The following is a 24,542-nucleotide window of genomic DNA, read 5'->3' as shown; positions in this document are numbered from 1 at the left end:
ACAGATGTCCTGTGAGAGGCAAATGAGGCCAGAGGAACTGTTCCTAAATTGGAGCCACAAGAGAGTTTCAGAACAAACCTCTGTTTGTAATTGAAACTAGTTCTTTGTTTGTTTGAAATAGAAATAGAAAAAAAAAAACAAAACTAGAAGACCTAAAATAATTTCCCTTATCCTGAAAAGTAAACAGGATTGACCCTGCTTATCAGCTGACAATTCAATAGTCATGAGCAGGCAGGCAAAGTGGACTTAGGCTGGTGTGAGCCTAAGTCCACTTCTGCAAATCAGCAAATTTTATTAGGAATGCATCTCCCTCTTTTGGGTCTAAATAAGTAATCAAATTTAATGAAATATTCTTTGTACAGTGTTGTCTCCTTACTCAAACACTTTTGTGTCACTTATTTTGTTGTATATAATTTTCTTAAATAGGGTTGAAGGCTCTGAAAATAATGTGCAGAAAATGTGATACATAGCTAAAAATATGAAGGGGCATATGCAGTAGAAGGGTCCTGTTGTTCTGAAAACCAAGGATAAGAAAGTAGAATATGTTACTGACATTAGCTTAGAAAAGTGTATGGTAGTGTAGGGTCGATATAAATAATTGACCAAAGAAATATCGATACCCTTAACAACTGGTAATAGCACTAATAATTTTTCCATAAAATTTATGTGGCCAACTTAAAGAAGCCAGAGAAGGATTTGGTAATGTGTGGATAATATTTAATAGGAAAAGCACTTAACTGTTTAAATATGTTGTCTCATCTCGGTTATTTACACTTATCTTCCAACTATTCTTAAGGGTGTGCAGATGACAAATTATGCGTTTTCCCTCAATATTTTAAAGCTGACTACATTGAAAATGTAAAAAACACTTGAAAGACTTAACCATTAATTTTGTTTCTTGTTTTTGTTTTTTGGAGTGGGGGTGATAATAGCAACAGGGATACTTAGGGGTGGAACACATTTTAGAAGAAGCACTGTTTACTTATTAGCAAATTATTTATGTTTATTTAACTTGATTTAACCAGAGGTTATTTACTTTTTAAAACGGCTAATTCTTCTTCATCAGTATTTTTTTTTCTCAATACAGATATTGCTTAAACAGAACAAAGTCCAGAGAAACCTTGATTTAACCAAATCAAATTCCTGTGCCAAGGTCAACAAACCAAGATCATTTAAAAGTTGAATTAAAAAAAAAAGAATTCAACTGAAGCAAGTTTGAGACCAGGCCTGAGGATTTGCTCTTTTGAAGAGCGACGCTGGCTTTCTGTCTGACCTCAGGGAGGTTCCGTTTCTGAGGTCTATTTTCTCTTTAAACCATTAAGAGGCTTGTGTTTGTGTATCTCTTCAAGTGTTCTTGGGATACGTGATTTGGGATTTGGTTATAGGGGCTCTAAGCTGAAAACAGTTTGACCAAAAGTATCATCTTCATCCTAAAGAAGTCTTGTATATTGTACAAAGGAGTTTTTCAATTTCTTACACAGCAAACACACTTTTACACATCTGAGGCAAATGATAAAAAAAGGATAAAAGTTAACATTTAGTTTTTTGAATTCTTACTGTTTGTTTTTCAGGCATCACACAGCAGGTTAGTTCTTACTCTTTTTGTATGTAATATAACATTTCATAATAGGCATTTGATATTAAATGAATTAAGTAAGATGTATTTCACCCTTCACCGGTTTTGAAACTGTTGGCATGACATTTTAATGAACAGTACAAATCTGCAGTCTAAAAAAGGGCTTTATCATCAGCTCAGAACAGGAAAACCTAAGTATAGTGAAGGTGGCCAAGATGACTACTGAGATCATTAATTATGTTGTCAATCACTCCAGTTTCTACCTCCCTTTGGCCTCAAAAGTAAAAAAAAAAATCTTCTACTTGCAAGAAAAAAAAAGTCTCCTTGACTAGAAAGGAAGTTTGAATGTTGTACCTTACTGCAAACTCTTAGAAGAGGAAATAAAACTGCCATTTAAATGTGTTGTTAACGAACTTTGGCGTGACTATGCTATATGAATCGGCGAGTTTCAAAATTAAAATTACTTCTGAATCCTCCGGTCAAAAAGCAAAGGCCTCCTCTTTTAACCACTCCTTTTTAAAAAATCCCTTACAATTTACACCTGGAATATGATGATGAAATGTGAAATGAAATACTGCAACGAACATTAATCGGCTCAGCTACTCGGCACAGTCTCAGCAGAGGACGATGATGTCTGTCCTCTCAGGTAATCTTAACAAAAACTCGAGGAGAGGAGCTGTCATTCCCACCCCACGAAAGCTTCCACTGAAACCCTGACTGCCCTCAGATCCCGGCCGTGCCGGCTAGATGACGTTCATCACGGCGGGGATTTCCGTATCGGTGACACACGCCACTTCCGGCCGACGGTGAGAGTGACGTGGCAGGAGAGGCCGAGCTCCGTCCTTCGGGCCGGGACACCCGGAGCTGTCAGGTGGCTTCAGGGCAGCCCTGCGGGGAAAGAAGAGCTCACCTATACCGGCGGCAGCTGGAAGGCCGGAGCCGGAAGTGCCACGTGTCCCGATTGCGCCTGCGCGGCCGGGGGCTGACAGGCAGTTCCGGCCGGGGCCTCCCTCCGTCTCTCTCCGTCTCTCTGCGCTTGGCTGCTGCCTACCAGCCCGGCGTTCTCGGCCCCACCGGCCCGACTTCTAAGCCTCAGCCCCCAGACCAGGCAGTCACCGCCGGCGGGCTAGGGAGAATGCGGCGCCATGCCTAGGGCTTCCTGCGCCGCCCTCTCTCTATCCCGCCTTCAGTCCTAAGTCGTTAGCCCCCTCCCTCCGGCTTCCAGCAGTCGTCCTTCAACTCTCGGCTTGGCGCTGCCGCAGACGCCAACCAGCACCTTCCAACCCCGATAAACATCGTCGTCATGTCCCAGCCCGGGATACCGGCCTCTGGCGGCGCCCCCATCGGCCTCCAGGCCCAGAACGGGGCCGCCCGGGCCTCGGGGTCTCCCTACACCAACGGTAAGTGCCGCCCGGGGGTGGGAGGTGGGGACGGCGGGGGCGCTGGGGACGGCAAAGTTCGGGCCCCGGCTCGAGCTGACCTTTGGTTGCTGCCGCCGTCTGAGGGGAGGGTGACTTCCCTTCCCGGGTCAGGAACGGCTGGAGGGGGGAGGCTGAGCCACGGACACCGCGGCTCGTCTTTGTTTTTCATGTTTACTTATTTATTCTTTCGTTCAGCACACAGTCGCTGAGCACTTGCTGTATGTAACGCCCTGGGTATACATGGGTGAAGAATACAGATTCGGTCCGTACCTCAGAACTGGCATACAAGGCTCATAGTGTCTGTTTATGTGCCTTTCCCCTCCTCGCCCCTTCACCCATGTCTTCTAGAGAGCAGAGTTTGGGGTCTGATTCATTTCGGTCCCGTCGGGCCTGCAGTGACGTGAGGGTCATACTCAGTGTGAATTTGCGGAGACGAATGGATGATTGTGCTTTGGCGAGACCTCCTTAGGGCCTGCTTCATCTTTCCCTGAACCTTCCCCGAATTGTACTTAGGCCCCCTCGTTCAGTTTTTCAGCTTTAGAAGGGGAGAATCTCCTGTTTGATTTCCAGAAGTCTTTACATCACTTGGAAAGTGGTTGGACACAAGTCTCTGAACCTCTGACCAGAGTGTACATGTGGCAGTATAATTTGTCATTTGGTGTGAGGGTGTCTTCTAATTTTATACCCCTTCTAGGATTCTTTAAATTGTCGTATGTTGTGCTTTGCTAAGTTTATTATAATCGTTATAATAAAGACAGATTTTCTGCCAACAGTTTGCCAAGTTACCAATTTACTTATAAATCTTTGGTTCTTGGAAACAAAACTGGTAGAATAATACTAAAATGCTTAAGTTGTCCATTGAAATCTAAGATTGCTGTAAAGTTCGAGAAAATAATCAATGACTAAAATTTAGCTAATTTACATTGTTTTAAGAGACTGCTGTTTTCTGTACAAAGAAGGCTCTAAAGACTTTTAAAAATGTCTATGAGTAGGCAGGTATGTAGGCAGAAGCAAGAATAAGTGGGGGTAAGCACTGAAATGGTGTTAAGTTGAATCAATTGTTCTTTTTCAAATTTACGGTAACATTATGTAAACTACATTTTATTCTAGGCTCTTTAGTTACATTTTCACCGAGGATGAAATTATTTAAAGACATTTCACTTTAAGGTCAAAACTCTTAAGCAAGATGTCATATGACTGTGGCTCTTTCTTACAATCTATAACTTGCAATTTTACATGAGCTTTAAATGGCAAATCTTGTAAATATGCATGTAAACTTATATGTAAGTATGTTTGTGATAATTTTGAAATGTTAAAGCAATTTAGCCACTGTATGTACTGTATTGGAGATGTTGTCACTATGTTGATTTGATCCAGTCCAACAGACATTTGTTGCACACTTAAGTTCTGTCCTTAGGAATGTAAAAGAGAGTAAGAAAAGAGTCCCTGTACACAGGTTGTTCAGAGCCAATTCTGGAGTCAGATAGGGAAGGAAATCATAGGATTGCAAATATGTACCCCTGACTTTTTTTTTTTTTAAGATTTATTATTTATTTATTTTATTTGTTTTTGGCTGTGTTGGATCTTTGTTGAGCCACGTGGGATCTTTCTTTGCTGTGTGCAGGCTCTTTGTTGTGGTGCTCGGGCTTCTCTCTAGTTGTGGCATGCAGATTTTCTCTTCTCTAGTTGTGGCACGCAGGCTCCACGGTGTGTGGGCTCTGTAGTTGTGGCGTGTGGGTTCCAGAGCACGTGGGCTCTGTAGTTTGTGGCACACGGGCTCTAGTTGAGGCACGTGAGCACAGTAGTTGTGGCACGCAGGCTTAGTTGCCCCGCAACATGTGGGATCTTAGTTCCCTGACCAGGGATCGAACCTGAGTCCCCTGAATTGTAAGGTGGATTCTTTACCAATGGACCACCAGGGAATTCCCTAGCCCCCACTTTTTAAAAAATAAGCTTCGGGCTTCCCTGGTGGCGCAGTGATTGAGAGTCCATCTGCTGATGCAGGGGACACGGGTTCGTGCTCCGGTCCAGGAAGATCCCACATGCCGCGGAGCGGCTAGGCCCGTGAGCCATGGCCGCTGAGCCTGCGCGTCCGGAGCCTGTGCTCTGCAACGGGAGAGGCCACAGCAGTGAGAGGCCCGCGTACCACAAAAAAAAAAAAAAAAAAAAAAAAAGTTTCAAGTGTATAACATTATAATTTGACATCTGTATACACTACAAAGTGATCACCACCACAAGTCTAGTTACCATCCATCACCATACACAGTTGACCCTTTCACCCATTTCATCCACCTCCCAACCCCCTTCCCCTCTGGTAACCACTAATCTGATCTCTATATTGATGAGTTTTTGTTTTATTTTGTCTGTTCACTTGATTTGTTTTTTTAGATTCCAAATATGAGTGAAATTATATGGTATTTGTCTTTGTCTGCTTATTTCACTTAGCATAGTACCTTCAAGTTCCATCCACGTTCTTGTAAATGGCAGGATTTCATTCTTTTTATGCATGAGTAATATTCCATTGTGTGTGTGTATATTTATCACATCTTCTTTATCCATTCATCCATTGATGGACACTTAGGTTGTTTCCATATCTTGGCTGTTGTAAATAATGCTTCAGGGAACACAGGGGTACATATATCTGTCTGAATTAGTGTTTTTGTGTTCTTCAGATAAATGCCCGGAAGTGGAATAGCTGGGTCATATGGTATATACCCTTGTTAAGATATAATTTTGACATTCTTTTTATAAGCCCCATTTCTAAAGTTTTTTGAAAAGGTATTCTCAGTAAAATGGCTAATGTCCTGTATTGGGTTCCTTTATTGTTCATCCCACTAATAATAAAGAGAGTAGGGATGTGGTGGAGAATTGGAGGGGAGGATATTTCTCTAGAAGGTGAAAAAAAAGTTCTGTGCTGGAATCTGATTTTTTTGGTTCTTTCTAGGCACTTATTGCTGCTTAAATATTCTATTGAATTCTCTTATGTTTCAGGTTTGATATAGCTTGCTTAAATTACATATTACAGTTTAGTTGGATCTTTTGTTTTTAGATTATAATCTAAAAGGTGACTGAGGAATCACCTTTTTCACTTTTCTGTAACTTGCTTTCATATTGTATAGTGTCATTATATTACAGAATGCCTCACATCTGGACATTTCTTTATGTGGTTGATTGTTACATTGCACTACAATCCAAAGGTTATCTAGACAGGTTTTTCTAAGTCTCTGTGTAGATTTGTGTACACTTATTTCCTTTGCAGAAATTGATGGTGAAATTGCAAGACTACTTAAACTGGCAGATCTTCATCTGATTACCATGTAATAAGGGCTAAAGGCAAATCATTACTCCCACTTTTTAAAACAATTGTTTAATTAATTTATTTGTTTGCACAGGGTCTTAGTTGTGGCAGTCTAGCTCCTTAGTTGCAGCTTGAGGGCTCCTTAGTTGTGACATGCAAACTCCTAGTTGCGGCACGCACTTGGGGTCTCGTTCCCTGGCTAGGGATCGAACCTGGGCCCGGTGCATTGGGAGCACAGAGTCTTAACCACGGCGCCACCAGGGAAGTCCCATGCCTCCCACTTCTAATTAGCTTCCTTATTGACTGTTTGAGTCAATTTGCCAAGGCAGTTAGAAACTATAGTTTTTTTTTTTTTGTTGTTGTTGTTGTTTTTTGTGGTAGGCGGGCCTCTCACTGTTGTGGCCTCTCCCATTGCGGAGCACAGGCTCCGGACGTGCAGGCCCAGCGGCCATGGCTCACGGGCCCAGCCGCTCCGCGGCATGTGGGATCCTCCCGGACCGGGGCAGGAACCCGTGTCCCCTGCATCGGCAGGCGGACTCTCAACCACTGCGCCACCAGGGAAACCCAGAAACTATAGTTTTATTAATAGTATTTTTTGTAATATTATGTAATATTCAACTTTTCCCCTTATAGATTAAGAGTGAGAAGGATATTCTACACCCTCTCTCCCACCCAGATTACCCTATTATAAAATAATATTAGTTTTCCCTCTAGACTGTAAGTCCTATGAGGGCAAGAATATCACTTTTTGCACATCATCCTCTCTCCAGCAGACTCACACGGTTTCTAGCACATTTAAAGAATTACCAGTTTTGGGCTTCCCTGGTGGCGCAGTGGTTGAGAGTCCGCCTGCCGATGCAGGGGACACGGGTTCGTGCCCCGATCCCGGAAGATCCCACATGCCGCGGAGCGGCTGGGCCCGCGAGCCATGGCCGCGGAGCCTGTGTGTCCGGAGCCTGTGCTCCGCAACGGGAGAGGCCACAGCAGTGAGAGGCCCGCGTACAGCAAAAAAAAAAAAAAAAAAAAAAAAAAGAATTACCAGTTTTATCGAATGAATATCTTAGAATTGGGTATTTTGCGGTTTAGTTCACTAAACACGTATTAACTTGTTCATGATAAGATTTGAGCTCATTTTCAACTTCTTTTTTTTTTCTGGTGAAATTTTCTGTGGATTTTTGTACAATAGTATCAGCTAAAACACAGTAGAATATGGGGGGGTTGGTCATCAGTTTGAATGCTAGACTTGTGCTCATATCTCTATTTTAGGCATGACAGAAATGTAAATCTCTTAGTTTCACTATGAGGAAAACCATATTTATGATGTTGTATTTTTAATATAGGAAGTCTTTAGTCGTGATCAAAGCATGTTGAGAATAAGATTGGCATGTGGTCTATAATACTGATTGTTGTGGCTGAGTTCCCTTTAATGTTTTTAGTGGGCACAGTAACTTTGGACTCTCATAAGACTCTTTGCATACCTCTAATAGACCTTACTGCATTGAGCTTCTGGTTAGTCTCTGCTGTTAGACTGGGAACTCCTGAAAGACATAAAATAGTAACAGTAAGCACTAACATTTACTGTTTACTTACTGTATGCCCAGTCACTGTGCTATGTTGCATTATATGCATCATTTCATTTAATCCTCACAACAGCCCTATGATAAGAGAACTGTTAGGTTTACTGACCAGGAAACTGAGATGAGTGGTCAAGCAACTGGTTCAAGGTCACACAGCTAATATGTTGTGGAACCTAGATTTAAACTAGGCAGTCTTATTTAACCACTGTTATTCAACTTACCTGGTAGTTATGCCTGAATCAAGGATCAGAACCTTCTCTTTGGTTTCTTTATGTAGGTGGATACATATAATTAGAGTAAACATTCGCTGATATTTTTTGAAATTGCCACCTAGCTTAGTTTCCTTTGGATTGTAATTAATATATGACCTGGCCTTCACTTTTGTTAATATTGAGTCCATTTCTTTGCTGTTTCAGTATCACATTTCATAAATGTCTTGTAGACCCTGAAATTGCCCATACCCCCACTTTGATTCTTAAAAAAAATTTTTTTTTATTATTAGTTTCTGCTTTATAACAAAGTGAATCAGTCATACATATACATCTGTTCCCACATCCCTTCCCTCTTGCATCTCCCTCCCTCCCACCTTCCCTGTCCCACCCCTCCAGGCGGTCACAAAGCACCAAGCTGATCTCCCGCAGTGCTATGCGGCTGCTTCCCACTATCTATCTACCTTATGTTTGGTAGTGTATATATGTCCATGCCTCTCTCTCGCTTTGTCACAGCTTACCCTTCCCCCTCCCCATATCCTCAAGTCCATTCTCTAGTAGGTCTGTGTCTTTATTCCTGTTTTACCCCTAGGTTCTTCATGACATTTTTTTCCCTTAAATTCCATATATATGTGTTAGCATACGGTATTTGTCTTTCTCTTTCTGACTTACTTCACTCTGTATGACAGACTCTACGTCTATCCACCTCATTACAAATAGCTCAGTTTCGTTTCTTTTTATGGCCGAGTAATATTCCATTGTATATATGTGCCACATCTTCTTTATCCATTCATCCGATGATGGACACTTAGGTTGTTTCCATCTCCGGGCTATTGTGAATAGAGCTGCAATGAACATTTTGCTACATGTCTCTTTTTGAATTATGGTTTTCTCAGGGTATATGCCTAGTAGTGGGATTGCTGGGTCATATGGTAGTTCTATTTGTAGTTTTTTAAGGAACCTCCAGACTGTTCTCCATAGTGGCTGTACCAATTCACCTTCCCACCAGCAGTGCAAGAGTGTTCCCTTTTCTCCACACCCTCTCCAGCATTTATTGTTTCTAGATTTTTTGATGATGGCCATTCTGACTGGTGTGAGATGATATCTCATTGTAGTTTTGATTTGCATTTCTCTAATGATTAATGATGTTGAGCATTCTTTCATGTGTTTGTTGGCAGTCTGTATATCTTCTTTGGAGAAATGTCTATTTAAGTCTTCTGCCCATTTTTTGATTGGGTTGTTTGTTTTTTTGCTATTGAGCTGCATGAGCTGTTTATAAATTTTGGAGATTAATCGTTTGTCAGTTGCTTCATTTGCAAATATTTTCTCCCATTCTGAGGGTTGTCTTTTGGTCTTGTTTATGGTTTCCTTTGCTGTGCAAAAGCTTTGAAGTTTCATTAGGTCCCATTTGTTTATCTTTGTTTTTATTTCCATTTCTCTAGGAGGTGGGTCCAAAAGGATCTTGCTGTGATTTATGTCATAGAGTGTTCTTTTTTTTTTTTTATATTTTCTTTTTTTTTTTTTTTTGACAGTTTTGCTTTATTTATTTATTTATTTATGGCTGTGTTGGGTCTTCGTTTCTGTGCGAGGGCTTTCTCTAGTTGTGGCAAGCGGGGGGCACTCTTCATCGCGGTGCGCGGGCCTCTCACTGTCGCGGCCTGTCTTGTTGCGGAGCACAGGCTCCAGACGCGCAGGCTCAGTAGCCGTGGCTCACGGGCCCAGTTGCTCTGCGGCATGTGGGATCTTCCCGGACCAGGACTCAAACCCGTGTCCCCTGCATTGGCAGGCAGACTCTCAACCACTGCGCCACCAGGGAAGTCCGTCATAGAGTGTTCTGCTTATGTTTTCCTCTAAGAGTTTTATAGTGTCTGGCCTTACATTTAGGTCTTTAATCCATTTTGAGCTTATTTTTGTGTATGGTGTTAGGGAATGATCTAATCTCATACTTTTACATGTCCCTGTCCAGTTGTCCCAGCACCACTTATTGAAGAGGCTGTCCTTTCTCCACTGTACATTCCTGCCTCCTTTATCAAAGATAAGTTGACCATATGTGTGTGGGTTTATCTCTGGGGTTTCTATCCTGTTCCATTGATCTATCTTTCTGTTTTTGTGCCAGGACCACACTGTCTTGATGACAGTAGCTTTGTAGTATAGTCTGAAGTCAGGGAGCCTGATTCCTCCAGCTCCGTTTTTCGTTCTCAAGATTGCTTTGGCTATTCGGGGTCTTTTGTTTTTCCAAACAAATTGTGAAATTTTTTGTTCTAGTTCTGTGAAAAATGCCAGTGGTAGTTTGATAGGGATTGCATTAAATCTGTAGATTGCTTTGGGTAGTAGAGTCATTTTCACAATGTTGATTCATCCAATCCAGGAACATGGTATATCTCTCTATTTGTATCATCTTTAATTTCTTTCATCAGTGTCTTATAATTTTCTGCATACAGGTCTTTTGTCTCCTTAGGTAGGTTTATTTCTAGATATTTTATTCTTTTTGTTGCAATGGTAAATGGGAGTGTTTTCTTGATTTCACTTTCAGATTTCTCATCATTAGTGTACAGGAATGCCAGAGATTTCTGTGCATTAATTTTGTATCCTGCCACTTTACCAAATTCATTGATTAGCTCTAGTAGTTTTCTGGTAGCATCTTTAGGATTCTCTATGTATAGCATCATGTCATCTGCAAACAGTGACAGCTTTACTTCTTCTTTTCCAATTTGGATTCCTTTTATTTCCTTTTCTTCTCTGATTGCTGTGGCTAAAACTTCCAAAACCATGTTGAATAAGAGTGGTGAGAGTGGGCAGCCTTGTCTTGTTCCTGATCTTAGTGGAAATGGTTTCAGTTTTTCACCATTGAGGACGATGCTGGCTGTGGATTTGTAATATGTGGCCTTTATTATGTTGAGGAAAGTTCCCTCTATGCCTACTTTCTGCAGGGTTTTTATCATAAATGGGTGTTGAATTTTGTCGAAAGCTTTCTCTGCATCTATTGAGATGATCATATGGTTTTTCTCCTTCAGTTTGTTAATATGGTGTATCACGTTGATTGATTTGCGTATATTGAAGAATCCTTGCATTCCTGGAATAAACCCCACTTGATCATGGTGTATGATCCTTTTAATGTGCTGTTGGATTCTGTTTGCTAGTATTTTGTTGAGGATTTTTGCATCTATGTTCATCAGTGATATTGGCCTGTAGTTTTCTTTCTTTGTGACATCCTTGCCTGGTTTTGGTATCAAGGTGATGGTGGCCTCGTAGAATGAGTTTGGGAGTGTTCCTCCCTCTGCTATATTCTGGAAGAGTTTGAGAAGGATAGGTGTTAGCTCTTCTCTAAATGTTTGATAGAATTTGCCTGTGAAGCCATCTGGTCCTGGGCTTTTGTTTGTTGGAAGATTTTAAATCACAGTTGCAATTTCAGTGCTTGTGATTGGTCTACTCATATTTTCTATTTCTTCGTGATTCAGTCTTGGCAGGTTGTGCATTTCTAAGAATTTGTCCATTTCTTCCAGGTTGTCCATTTTATTGGCATAGTGTTGCTCGTAGTAATCTCTCATGATCTTTTGTATTTCTGCAGTGTCAGTTGTTACTTCTCCTTTTTCATTTCTAATTCTATTGATTTGAGTCTTCTCCCTTTTTTTCTTGATGAGTCTGGCTAATGGTTTATCAATTTTGTTTATCTTCTCAAAGAACCAGCTTTTAGTTTTATTGATCTTTGCTATCGTTTCCTCCATTTCTTTTTCATTTATTTCTGATCTAATCTTTATGATTTCTTTCCTTCTGCTAACTTTGGGGTGTTTTTGTTCTTCTTTCTCTAATTGCTTTAGGTGCAGGGTCAGGTTGTTTACTCGAGATGTTTCCTGTTTCTTAAGGTGGGATTGTATTGCTATAAACTTCCCCCTTAGAACTGCTTTTGCTGCGTCCCATAGGTTTTGGGTCATCGTGTCTCCATTGTCATTTGTTTCTAGGTATTTTTTTATTTCCTCTTCGATTTCTTCCGTGATCACTTCATTATTAAGTAGTGTATTGTTTAGCCTCCATGTATTTGTATTTTTTTACAGACCTTTTCCTGTAATTGATGTCTAGTCTCATAGCATTGTGGTCAGAAAAGATACTTGATACAATTTCAATTTTCTTAAATTTACCAAGGCTTGATTTGTGACCCAAGATATGGTCTATCCTGGAGAATGTTCCATGAGCACTTGAGAAAAATGTGTATTCTGTTGTTTTTGGATGGAATGTCCTATAAATATCAATTAAGTCCATCTTGTTTAATGTATCATTTAAAGCTTGTGTTTCCTTATTTATTTTCATTTTGGATGATCTGTCCATTGGTGAAAGTGGGGTGTTGAAGTCCCCTACTATGAGTGTGTTACTGTCGATTTCCCCTTTTATGGCTGTTAGTATTTCCCTTATGTATTGAGGTGCTCCTATGTTGGGTGCATAAATATTTACAAGTGTTATATCTTCTTCTTGGATCGCTCCCTTGATCATTATGTAGTGTCCTTCTTTGTCTCTTCTAATAGTCTTTATTTTAAAGTCTATTTTGTCTGATATGAGAATTGCTACTCCAGCTTTCTTTTGATTTCCATTTGCATGGAATATCTTTTTCCATCCCCTTACTTTCAATCTGTATGTGTCTCTAGCTCTGAGGTCAGTCTCTTGTAGACAGCATATATATGGGTCTTGTTTTTGTATCCATTCAGCCACTCTGTGTCTTTTGGTGGGAGCATTTAGTCCATTTACATTTAAGGTAATTATTGATATGTATGTTCCTATTCCCATTTCCTTAATTGTTTTGGGTTCGTTATTGTAGGTCTTTTCCTTCTGTTGTGTTTCTTGCCTAGAGAAGTTCCTTTAGCATTTGTTGTAAAGCTGGTTTGGTGGTGCTGAACTCTCTCAGCTTTTGCTTGTCTGTAAAGGTTTTAATTTCTCCATCAAATCTGAATGAGATCCTTTCTGGGTAGAGTAATCTTGGTTGCAGGTTTTTCTCCTTCATCACTTTAAATATGTCCTGCCACTCCCTTCTGGCTTGTAGAGTTTCTGCTGAGAGATCAGCTGTTAACCTTATGGGGATGCCCTTGTGTGTTATTTGTTGTTTTTCCCTTGCTGCTTTTAATATGTTTTCTTTGTGTTTAATTTTTTGACAGATTGATTAATATGTGTCTTGGCGTATTTCTCCTTGGATTTATTCTGTATGGGACTCTCTGTGCCTCCTGGACTTGATTAACTATTTCCTTTCCCATATTAGGGAAGTTTTCAACTATAATCTCTTCAAATATTTTCTCAGTCCCTTTCTTTTTCTCTTCTTCTTCTGGAACCCCTATAATTCGAATGTTGGTGTGTTTAATGTTGTCTCAGAGGTCTCTGAGACTGTCCTCAGTTCTTTTCATTCTTTTTTCTTTATTCTGCTCTGCAGCAGTTATTTCCACTATTTTATCTTCCACGTCACTTATCCGTTCTTCTGCCTCAGTTAATCTGCTATTGATCCCATCTAGAGTATTTTTCATTTCATTTATTGTGTTTTTAATCGTTGCTTGATTCATCTTTAGTTCTTCTAGGTCCTTGTTAACTGTTTCTTGCATTTTGTCTATTCTGTTTCCAAGATTTTGGATCATCTTTACTATCATTATTCTGAATTCTTTTTCAGGTAGACTGCCTATTTCCTCTTCATTTGTTAGGTCTGGTTGGTTTTTATCTTGCTCCTTCACCTGCTGTGTGTTTTTCTGTCTTCTCATTTTGCTTATCTTACTGTGTTTGGGGTCTCCTTTTTGCAGGCTGCAGATTCGTAGTTCCCGTTGTTTTTGGTGTCTGTCCCCAGTGGCTAAGGCTGTTTCAGTGGGTTGTGTAGGCTTCCTGGTGGAGGGGACTAGTGCCTGTCTTCTGGTGGATGAGGCTCAATCTTACCTTTCTGGTGGACAGGTCCACGTCTGGTGGTGTGTTTTGGGGTGCCTGTGGCCTTATTATGTTTTTAGGCAGCCTCTCTGCTAATGGGTGGGGTTGTGTTCCTGTCTTGCTAGTTGCTTGGCATAGGGTGACCAGCACTGTAGCTTGCTGGTCGTTGAGTGAAGCTGGGTGCTGGTGTTGAGATGGAGATCTCTGGGAGATTTTCGCCGCTTGATACTATGTGGAGCTGGGAGGTCTCTTGTGGACCTGTGTCCTGAAGTTGGCTCTCCCACTTCAGAGGCACAGCACTGACTCCTGGCTGCAGCACCAACAGCCTTTCATCTACCTTTTGGGGGGTCTGAGGTCTTCTGTCAGCGTTCAGTAGGTGTTCTGTAGGAGTTGTTCCACGTGTAGATGAATTTCTGATGTATCTGTGGGGAGGAAGGTGATCTCCGTGTCTTACTCTTCCGCCATCTTCCCCTGGCATCCCCTCCCACTTTGATTCTTAATATTTGCTCTTCCTCTTTGATTGCTTTCTTAAAACCCGTATGTCTAGTGACTGACTCACAAGCTGTTTTCATGCAGTAGCATCCATTTGTTGCACGTATAGTTTCAATTGGTCAACTCTTTAAGTGATCAGAATGTATTTTGATGTGTGGGATCTTTTTCCCCTTACCTTACTATTAAATTTATGTGAAACGGTAGTTTATTCATTGTGTTCTTGTGACCGTTCAGTAGGCTTTCTTGAAGAAACTTGTAAAGTTAACCTTTATTTTGTATTCATTGAGATAGTGTATCAGAAGTATCTTTTAATTTTTACATTCTAGATTTCATGAATAATAACGTCAATCATTTTTATATGTCACTGGTTTCTAAAGTTCACAAAGTTCATTTTGAAGTATGTGAGAATCACCACTACATGAAAATTTTACTAATGTAGATTCTGGGATTCCACTGAGTCCTAGAGAATAGGAATTTACAAAGGTAGAACCTAGTATCTCTTTGTTTTTGAAGCTGCTGTTTGGGTGATTGAGAAGCAGTCACCTGCATCTATTTTAATCTCATTTGTTTCTTTTCTACTGTTTCTAATTTGGCTTCTACTTCTATACATCCACCAAAACTGCCCTTAATAAGGCCACAAATGACTTCTTGGTTATTAAGTACGAAAAATATTTTTCATTCCTATCTTTTAATTGCTCTCTTTTTCCTAAAATGTTGGTGTTCCTCAGAGCTTTCTGACCTGGTTCCCTTCTTTTTCTTTTTTTCTTAAAAAAAACAAAAAACAAAAAAACAATAAACACAGTAAACATTTATTATTTCACATAGTTTCTGTGGCTGGCTCTTTTCTTACTCTGCACATACTCCCTGCATGATATTATTAATTTTCATGATAGCAAATATTGTACATATGCCAGTGAGTTCCAAAGTTATATGATAAGCTGAAATCCATCTAGTTAGATGTCTTTCTATTGGACATTTCCACTTGAATCTCTTGGTGACACCTAACGTATATTGAAAATAATTCTTCATTCCCTCTTTCCTTTGCTATTCCCTGCCTTTCCCAGTTCTTTTCTCCTCCTTCTGTCCCAGTGAATGACACTGCCTCTACTGACTCGCACAGGTCAGAATCCTGGGAATCATCCTTGGTTCCTTCCCCACTTCAATTCCACATCAATTTGTATATTCAGTCCCCATATTCAATTCCACATCAAATTCCATTGGTTCAATTTCCTCTATCAGTTTTTTTTTTTTTTGCCACACTGCGTGGCTTATGGGATCTTAGTTATATATACTATATACCATCTTAATAGGGGAAGGGGAGAGAGAGAAGGGTACTTACGGGAAAACAATTTTTTAGGAAAGATAAATTGGTCCTTAGTAGAATAGATGGGAGACTTGGTCATTTTGTGACAGTGTATGTTTAGGTGTGGTGTGGAGAATTCTCATCTCAGGTAATGAGGCAGTCTTCTCTGGTTGCTTCTGGGGAGGAGATTTATGACAACTTAATTCTTTTGAGTTCTTTTGGGAAGCTCTGCTTTTGGGCAGGTAAGTGGTTCCCAAAACTCATGCCCTGTACTCAAAATAATTTTTATGCCATGGTGGTATATTCTGGACCCCTTTAATGTCTCTGATCTATTATTTTGATGGGCTACATAATTTATTAATGACTTCAAAATAATATAATTAAAATCAATTTAGTGAAAACTTCATTACATATTTACTACTACATTTCTAATGAACTATTACAAGTAGATACATATAAAAATAAAAATTTCACATTATAAGTCACTCAAAATGGATCTATGATAATGACTACTACAAAGCAGGTTCTTTTGTATTTGTGTTTCTGCTGTGTGGTCTTATGACTGCATATTCTTTTCATTTTCTTCATTGATGCACTGTAAGACTTTTGCCTATTTTGTGCATTTTGATGATATTTGGCTTTTACTTGGCTGCACTTGGCTTGAAGGCATCTAGCATATTGGCCTGTGATAAAACAATAAATAAAAATACGAGAGTGGGCCATGAAATCTTGTGGCAATACTAGGCTGTGAGATGTTGGTTTTTATCCAGATGACCCAAAATATGCTTATAAGTTAACTTTTTACAAATGTTTTCATTGATTCAAACACCTCTGTATTCCCACTGCTGCTGTTCAGTCAATTATTTCTTACCTGGATTACTGCTATAGACTCCAATCTCTTCCAATCTCTGATCTCTCCTCCAATCCCCAAGAGGTTCTTTTATGTCCTAACCTCCTGCCTCACTTTAGACATTTGACTCAGTCACTTGACTCTGCAGTGCCATACTGATTTTTCAGACTGCCCTTTCATGACCACAGGTGATTGCACATGTTGTTCCTTTTTCTTGCACATGTTGTTCCTTTTTCTGGGAACACCCTCGACAATCCTTTTCCTGGGGCTAACTCCTGTTATCTCTTAAGATTTCACTCTGTTTTGTCCCTGCCTGGTTATATGTCTTCCTGTTTGCACTATAGATACTTGAGGGCAGGGATGGAGTGGACCTTACTCACCTTGTGTCCTCAGTAGATATTTAGTAAAATCTGTCTTTTCAATTAGTCAATGAATGGAGTGTTCCTAACCATTTGTAATAAAATGAATGATTAGCCTAAATATAGTGTTGACAATAAAATTAATAGTCTAAGGTCTAAGAAAGAAATGAAAATTTTATTCCAACTAACCTGAGGATTATAACCCGGAAGACAGTCTTTTAGAGAGCTCTGAGGCATATTCCACCTGTTAGAGGTCAAAGTACAGTTATATACCTTTTTGAGACAAAGGAGTATACATCAAATCACGTATTGACAGTTTACATAATCCAGATCCGGATGTACAAAGCTAGTAGTAGAGTGTTCTTGGCAGAGTAAAAAGTGAAGAACCCTACAGTAGAAGCATTTTTAAGCTTGTTGAAGGAACGTTAAGAAGGTGGATGTGGCTGGAGCTGAGCAGAGAGGAAGAGTAGGAAGTTCTTTGAATAGCTTGCTAGTAACGGCCTTTGGCCATTAAAACAGAGTACTTGATGTCAGTTCACATAGTGACCTTACCATAAGCAGTTACTAAACTCAAAGTATTGGTGTTCCATTATACGGACAGGGCTTTCAGTCTCTAGTGGAAATTATTCATTAAGCCATTTTGGATTGTATGATAAACTGTTATAAGGTAGAATTGTAAAGGTATGTGTTTATTTGGAACTGCAAATCTGCTCCAAGTCGGCTGAAATACAGCCTGCATAGACATCTTTCCAAAGTTAGAGATATCAGATAAAAAGACCCCTTGGCCTATACAGATAAACAGATATTATTCACTAATATCAAAGTCAAATTAGGATGGAAACAGCCTAATAAGAACCATGTATAATTAATACAACAAAGATAGAACTAATGAATCTGTGGTTGAAGACATTGGCTTATTGTCTGAGTTGACATAGTCTATGTTAAACCTAATCTTAAAGAAAAATTGAACTTTATATTAAAATTTGCTTAAAGAACAAGTAAAAAACAGATAGAATCAGAAGACTACAGGATACTTACTTCCAGATCAGAAAGAACATATGTATTATCCTGGCACTATTGCATTAAAATAAAATGAATGTTCAATATTTTAAAAAAAGGAAGTCGGAAATGAGACCAGAAAGGAGGCCAGGGACATAGAGGATATTATAAGCTAAGATAAAGACTTTGAAAGTTTTGAGTAGGAAGTTGATATGATCCATGTTTTAAAAGGTAATAGGATGTGTAGGAAATAAATCATAGAGGGATAAAGGAGGATGCAAATGTATCAGTTGGTCACGGGCTTTCAGACTTTGACTATAATCTACAATAAGAAATATTTTAGTGACCCAGTATATATATTCATATATGTATGTATTTGTAATGAAACCTCACAATACTTGCCTTATTACATATAATGTCCTGCGATATTTTTCATTCTTAACTATGTTCTTTTTCATTACTAAAAATATAGTTTGTAACTCATTGATATTTTCCATTCTTTTTTTTAAGTTAATTTATTTTATTTTTTGGCTGCATTGGGTCTTCATTGCTGAGTGCAGGGTTTCTCTAGTTGCGGTTAGCAGGGGCTACTTTTCATTGCTGTGTGCCTGCTTCTCAATGCAGTGGCTTCTCTTGTTATGGCTCTAGGTGCGTGGGCTTCAGTAGTTGCGGCCTGTGGGCTCAGCATTTGTGGCTCATGGGCTCTAGAGCACAGGTTCAGTAGTTGTGGCGCACGGGCTTAGTTGCTCTGTGGCATGTAGGATCTTCCTGGACCAGGGCTCGAACCCGTGTCCCCTGCATTGGCAGGTGGATTCTTAGCCACTGCACCACCAGGGAAGTCCAATATTTTCCATTCTTAACTATCTTTTTTTTTTTTTTAACTAGCTTCATTCACTTTATTTTTCTCATAGAAAACTATGTGGTGGCTACAGCTTGAGCCTGTGTCCTCTACATGGAAACTCTGTTGTGGGTCTTTACAAGATGGTTAGTGAATTCCTGATACGGAGACTTGGTGAACACCATCTCTTTCCAGAGATCAGAAGTGAGATAACTGTAGGTTTTGGAAATGCCATCAAAAGTGGCCTTGGTGAAGTTGCCCAGGGTGGTGGTGCAGCCCCTGGCAGAGGTGTAGCAGTCATCAGTTCCAGCCATCATCAGTAGCTTCTTGGGCACAGGGCTGAGAGGATGCCAGTGCCCCTGGGGGCAGGGATGAAGTGCACCAGCACAGAGCCACAGCGGCCAGTCACCTTGCAAGGGATAGTATGGGGCTTGCCGATCTTGTTCCCCCAGTAGCCTTGCTGCACGGGAACGATGGAGAGCTTGGCCAGAATGATGGTCCCACGGATGGCATTACTAAAAAGATAGTTTGTAACTCATTGATTTCATAACTCATTAATTAATTGTATCCACTGTTTGAAACAGTGTTAATGTACTATGACAAAGCATCCTTGTACAATGAGAACATCTGTAGAGACTCATGTAAGGTGACTTCTTTTTTGAGAAATAATTTTTGAGGAAAATGTTACCTTATAATTGGACATTTATGGTGCTTTGAATAATAGATACCCTTTTAACTACTTAGAAGTGAAAATAAATGTTCTATTCGTAGTATTTACAAACTACAAAATCCCTAACAACAAGTTAACTAAATTTAATTAATTAATTTATTTATTTTAAGTTTTTTAAAAAAATTTATTTATTTTATTTTATTTATTTTTGGCTGTGCTGGGTCTTCGTTGCTGTGCACAGGCTTTCTCTAGTTGTGGCAAGCCGGGGCTACTCTTCGTTGCAGTGTGCCGGCTTCTCATTGCGGTGGTTTCTCTTGTTGCGGAGCACGGGCTCTAGGCACACGGGCTTCAGTAGTTGTGGCTCGTGGGCTCTAGAGCCGCAGGCTCAGTAGTTGTGGCACATGGGTTTAGTTGTTCCGTGGCATGTGGGATCTTCCTGGACCAGGGCTGGAACCCATGTCCCCTGCATTGGCAGGCGGATCCTTAACCACTGTGCCACCAGGGAAGCCCCTAAATTTAATTTAAATAAGGTATAAGACATCTTTATGAAAAAAGCATGAAATATAATTGGAAGATATAAAACAAGTTTTGAATAAATGGAGAGATATATACCATGTTTATGATAGGAAGGAAGTTGTTTTTGGTTTTGTTTTTGTTTCTTTCCGGCTGTGCTGCATGGCTTGTGGGATCTTAGTTCCCTGACCAGGGATTGAACCCTGGCCCCCGGCAGTGAAAGTGCGGAGTCCTAACCACTGGACCGCCAGGGAATTCCTGAAAGATTTTCTATCATAAAATGTCAAACAATCCAAAATGAATATATAAATCAAATGTAATTCCTATTGACATTTTACTTTTTTTGTGTGGGAGACTGCATAAAGTAGTCTTATATTTTTGTGTATGTCTGAAAATTTTCATAATAAAAAGGTTTATAAGAAAGATATACTTAGCTCTCTATAACTTCCTTTTTTTCTCTTATTTTTCTTTTTGTAATTTATTTCAGTTGGTAGATGTACATCTGGTTTATTCATTTTATTGATAATTAGCCCATTGTATGACTAATCTACAATTTATTTATTCAATCTCCTGCTGATGGATATTTAATTTGTTTCCAATTTTTCATTATTATAAACATTGCTGCAACTAACACATATGGATATATTTCTTTTGTCTTGGAAGGATACCTGTTTTTTTTTTTTTTTTTTTTGGCAGAGCAAGGCGTATAGACTGTCTCTCCCCAGCTACATATTACTTACGTGTGTATGCTTTTGTAGGCCTCCCAAATCCTACCTCTCTATATATATGCATATGCTTATGTATGTTTGTATAAGTATTGTGTAATTTATGAAATGATTCAAATTAGGCTGATGATATTTGTACATTGCTTGCATGGATTGAGGGGGTATGATTGGAAGATATGTATTTTCTTTTTATACCTTTTGAGTGTAAAAAGTCCAAAGAAATTAGGTTTGTATGCGTGCCATCTTTTTAAAAATATTCATCTTATTTCTTTTCATTGTTTAGTTTTATGGGCAAAAATGACAGCATATTCCTGAGAAGTGGTGATTCTAGAGATTAATTTTTTAATAACAGCTTTAAATTGTACAGGTCAATGATTTTTAGTGTATTCACTGAAAATTGCAACCATCACTACAATCAGTTTTAAAATACCTTTATCACCCCCAAAAAAGAAACCCCATACCCATTAGCAGTTACTACCCATTCCCTCCTTCCAGCTGTTGTAACCACAAATCTACCTCTGTGTTTGTGGGTTTTCCTGTTCTGGACATTTTATATAAATGATTTATACAGTGTATGATCTTTTGTGACTAATGCCTTTCAGTTAGTATAAAATTGGGACTTCCGTGGTGGTCCAGTGGGTAAGAATCTGTCTTGCAATGCAGGGGACGCCGGTTAGATCCCTGGTTGGGAAACTAAGATCCCACATGCCGCGAGGCAGCAAAGCCTGCGAGCCACAACTACTGAGCCCACACACCACAGCTAGAGAGCCCGTGTGCTGCAGCTATAGAGCCCACACGCTCTGGAGCCCATGTGCCACAACTAGAGAGAAGCCCGTGCACTGCAATGAAGAGCCCACATGCTGCAATGAAGGATCTCAGGAGCCACAACTAAGACCTGATGCAATAAATAAATAAACATAAAATGTTAAAAAAAACACTAATAATCTCAATAGTCTTTAAAAAAATAAAGTTTTCAAGGTTCATCTGTATTATAGCATGTCATCAGTACTTCATTCCTTTTTATGACCAAATAATATTCCATTGTATTGTTATGCCTCTTTTGTTTATCTGTTCATTAGTTGATGGACATTTGGGTTGTTTCTCCTTTTTGGATATTACAAATAATGATGTTATGAACATTTGTGTACAAGGTTTCATGCAGACTAGGAGTGGAATTGCTGGATTATATAACTATGTTTAACATTTGAAGAACTGCCAAACTATTTTCCAATGTAGTTGCACCGTTTTACATTTCCACTAGCAATGTATGAGCATTCCAATTTCTCCACATCCTTGTCAACAGTTGTTACCTTCCAGCTTTTTCTTTTTAACCATCCTAGTTGGTGTGAGTGGTATCTCACTGTGGGTTTTTTTTTTTTCCCCCTTGGCTGCGTTGGATCTTTGTTGCTGCGCGTGGGCTTTCTCTAGTTGTGGTGAGTGGGAGCTACTCTTCGTTGTGGTGTGCAGGCTTCTCACTGCAATGGCTTCTCTTGTTGTGGAGCACAGGCTGTAGGTGTGCGGGCTTCAGTAGTTGCAGCACGTGGGCTTCAGTAGTTGTGGCTCGTGGGCTCTAGAGCACAGGCTCAGTAGTTGTGGTGCACAGGCTTAGTTGCTCTGTGGCATGTTGGATCTTCCTGGACCAGGGATCGAACCCGTGTCCCCTGCATTGGCAGGCGGGTTCTTAACCACTGCGCCACCAGGGAAATCCCTCACTGTGGTTTTGATTTGCAGTTCTCTAATGACTAATAATGTTGAACATTTTTGCATGTGCTTACTGGCCATTTGTTTACCTCTTTGGAAATATATTTGAATGCTATTTAAAGCCTTTGCTTATTTTTTTTAACATCTTTATTGGCGTATAATTGCTACACAATGGTGTGTTAGTTTCTGCTTTATAACAAAGTGAATCAGCCATACATACACATATATCCCCATATCTCCTCCCTCTTGTGTCTCCTTCCCAGCCTTCCTATCCCACCCCTCTAGGTGGTTACAAAGCACCGAGCTGATCTCCCTGTGCTATGCGGCTGCTTCCCACTAGCTATCAATTTTACATTTGGTAGTGTATATATGTCCACGCCACTCTCTCACTTCGTCCCAGCTTACCCTTCCCCCTTCCCTTGTCCTCAAGTCCATTCTCTACGTCTGCGTCTTTATTCCTCTCCTGCCCCTAGGTTCATCAGAACAATTTTTTTCTTTTTTTTTAGATTCCATATATACGTGTTAGCATACAGTATTTGTTTTTCTCTTTCTGGCTTACTTCACTCTGTATGACAGACTGTAGGTCCATCCACCTCACTACAAATAACTCAATTTCGTTTCTTTTTATGGCTGAGTAATATTCCATTGTATATATGTGTCATATCTTCTTTATCCATTCATCTGTTCTTTGGTCATTTTTAATTAGGTTATTTGTCTTTTCATTGTTGAGTTGTAAGAGCACCATATGTTTTACTGTATTTTTTAAAGTATTGCTTTATTTGTTTGTAAAACTAATTTTTCCTCCTCTTATTGGAAGGTCCTGTCCAAAATGCACTGATGTCTTCACAAGTGTCAGTGAGCCAAGGATATAATTCTCAGCTTCCAGGATCCTACCCTCATCTATTACCAGCAAAGACTTTGAATCCAGTCTCTGGACAGTCTAACTCTGGTGGTTCCCAGACTGTTTCTCCACTAAGTAATTATCAGGGACCTGGACAGACTGTTTATAGACCATCTGTGGCTTCTAATCCAGTGACACCTTCGCTCCATAGTGGTCCTGTTCTCCAAATGCCACTACCTACTTCTCAGAACCCAGCTGCTACATCAATGCCTTCTGGTAGCTTTCTTCCTGGAGCCAACATACCACCACCTTTGAATTGGCAATATAACTATTCGTCACAGACAAACCATTGTCCTCGTGCGTCATCCCAACCGACCATACCTGGGAATACAAATTTGACAAGTCCTCAATATGTGTCTTCTGGAGATACTTCACTTCAAAACAACTTCATAAAATCAGGTAGAGTTCTTACAGGACTGCTTAAAATGTAGAGATGGGAAATTTTGCTTGTTTAAATGTTTTTAAATTACTATTTCAACCTTAAAATCATATGGAAGGCTATTGATTTTTTTGATCATTGTTAATCTTTAAATAGATTACTTCTGTAACCTTTAGGTCAACTTAAAATCGTGATTGTTTTTGCTTTGCTTCTTTCCTTTGAAGGTATCCTCTGAATTTCTTTGAGTCACCCATGATATTTCAGGGTTTCAGGTATGCATGCAGAACCACTTAAGTACTGACCATTACTTTTATTAATGGGTTTCCATCTTGTATTCTAGGGAAGCTTAATCCCTGTGGTCTCTCTTTGGACTTGATCTAAGGCTTGGCTTGTCTATTTGTTATGGCATAGACAATTTTTGTCTCCAGAAACCAGAGAATCCTGGAGGGGCAGGTGAAAACAGACAGTACTTTTGGAGTGAGGAGTATTATTGAGCACATCCGTGGTCAGAAAGCAGTGCAGAGAGATTTATCTCTGTTTTTTTTTTAGGAGTTTTATAACTTTAGTTCCTACATTTAGGTGTTTGATCAGTTTTGAGTTAATTTTTGTGTATGGTGTTAGTAGGTAGGGATTCAGCTTCATTCTTGTACATGTGGATATACAGTTGTCCCAGGACTATTTGATGGAAAGACTGTTCTTCCTCCCATTGAATGATCTTGACACCCTTGTTGAAAATCAGTTGATCATAAATGTAGGGTTTATTTCTGTACTCTGAATTCTATTCCATTGATCTATATGTCTATTTTTATACTAGTACCAAACATCTTGATTAGTGTAGCTTTGTA

The 24,542-nt window shown here is 39.7% G+C and overlaps 1 protein-coding gene across 4 annotated transcripts in view; it reads left to right on the top strand.

Annotated features, from left to right (window-relative positions):
• Positions 1 to 2,297: 2,297 nt before the first annotated feature.
• Positions 2,298 to 24,542, top strand: part of SEC24A (SEC24 homolog A, COPII coat complex component) — a 69,863-nt gene continuing 47,618 nt past the window's right edge. For 2 of the 4 annotated variants that reach the window (XM_082624017.1, XM_082624015.1), the window contains exons 1-2: positions 2,302 to 2,976; positions 23,235 to 23,717. In XM_082624017.1, the coding sequence (XP_082480143.1) occupies positions 2,880 to 2,976; positions 23,235 to 23,717 (580 nt within the window). In that variant the 5' untranslated portion in view covers positions 2,302 to 2,879. Of the gene's footprint in view, positions 2,977 to 23,234; positions 23,718 to 24,542 lie in introns of all 4 variants that reach the window. The other 2 variants (XM_082624018.1, XM_082624016.1) reach the window with 2 other exon arrangements.

This window comes from Mesoplodon mirus, assembly GCF_964341445.2.
Source record: "Mesoplodon mirus genome assembly, chromosome: 5".
Lineage (NCBI taxonomy): Eukaryota > Metazoa > Chordata > Mammalia > Artiodactyla > Ziphiidae > Mesoplodon > Mesoplodon mirus.
The sequence above is the reverse complement of the archived record's forward strand: the minus strand, read 5'-3'. Positions and strand labels throughout refer to the sequence as shown.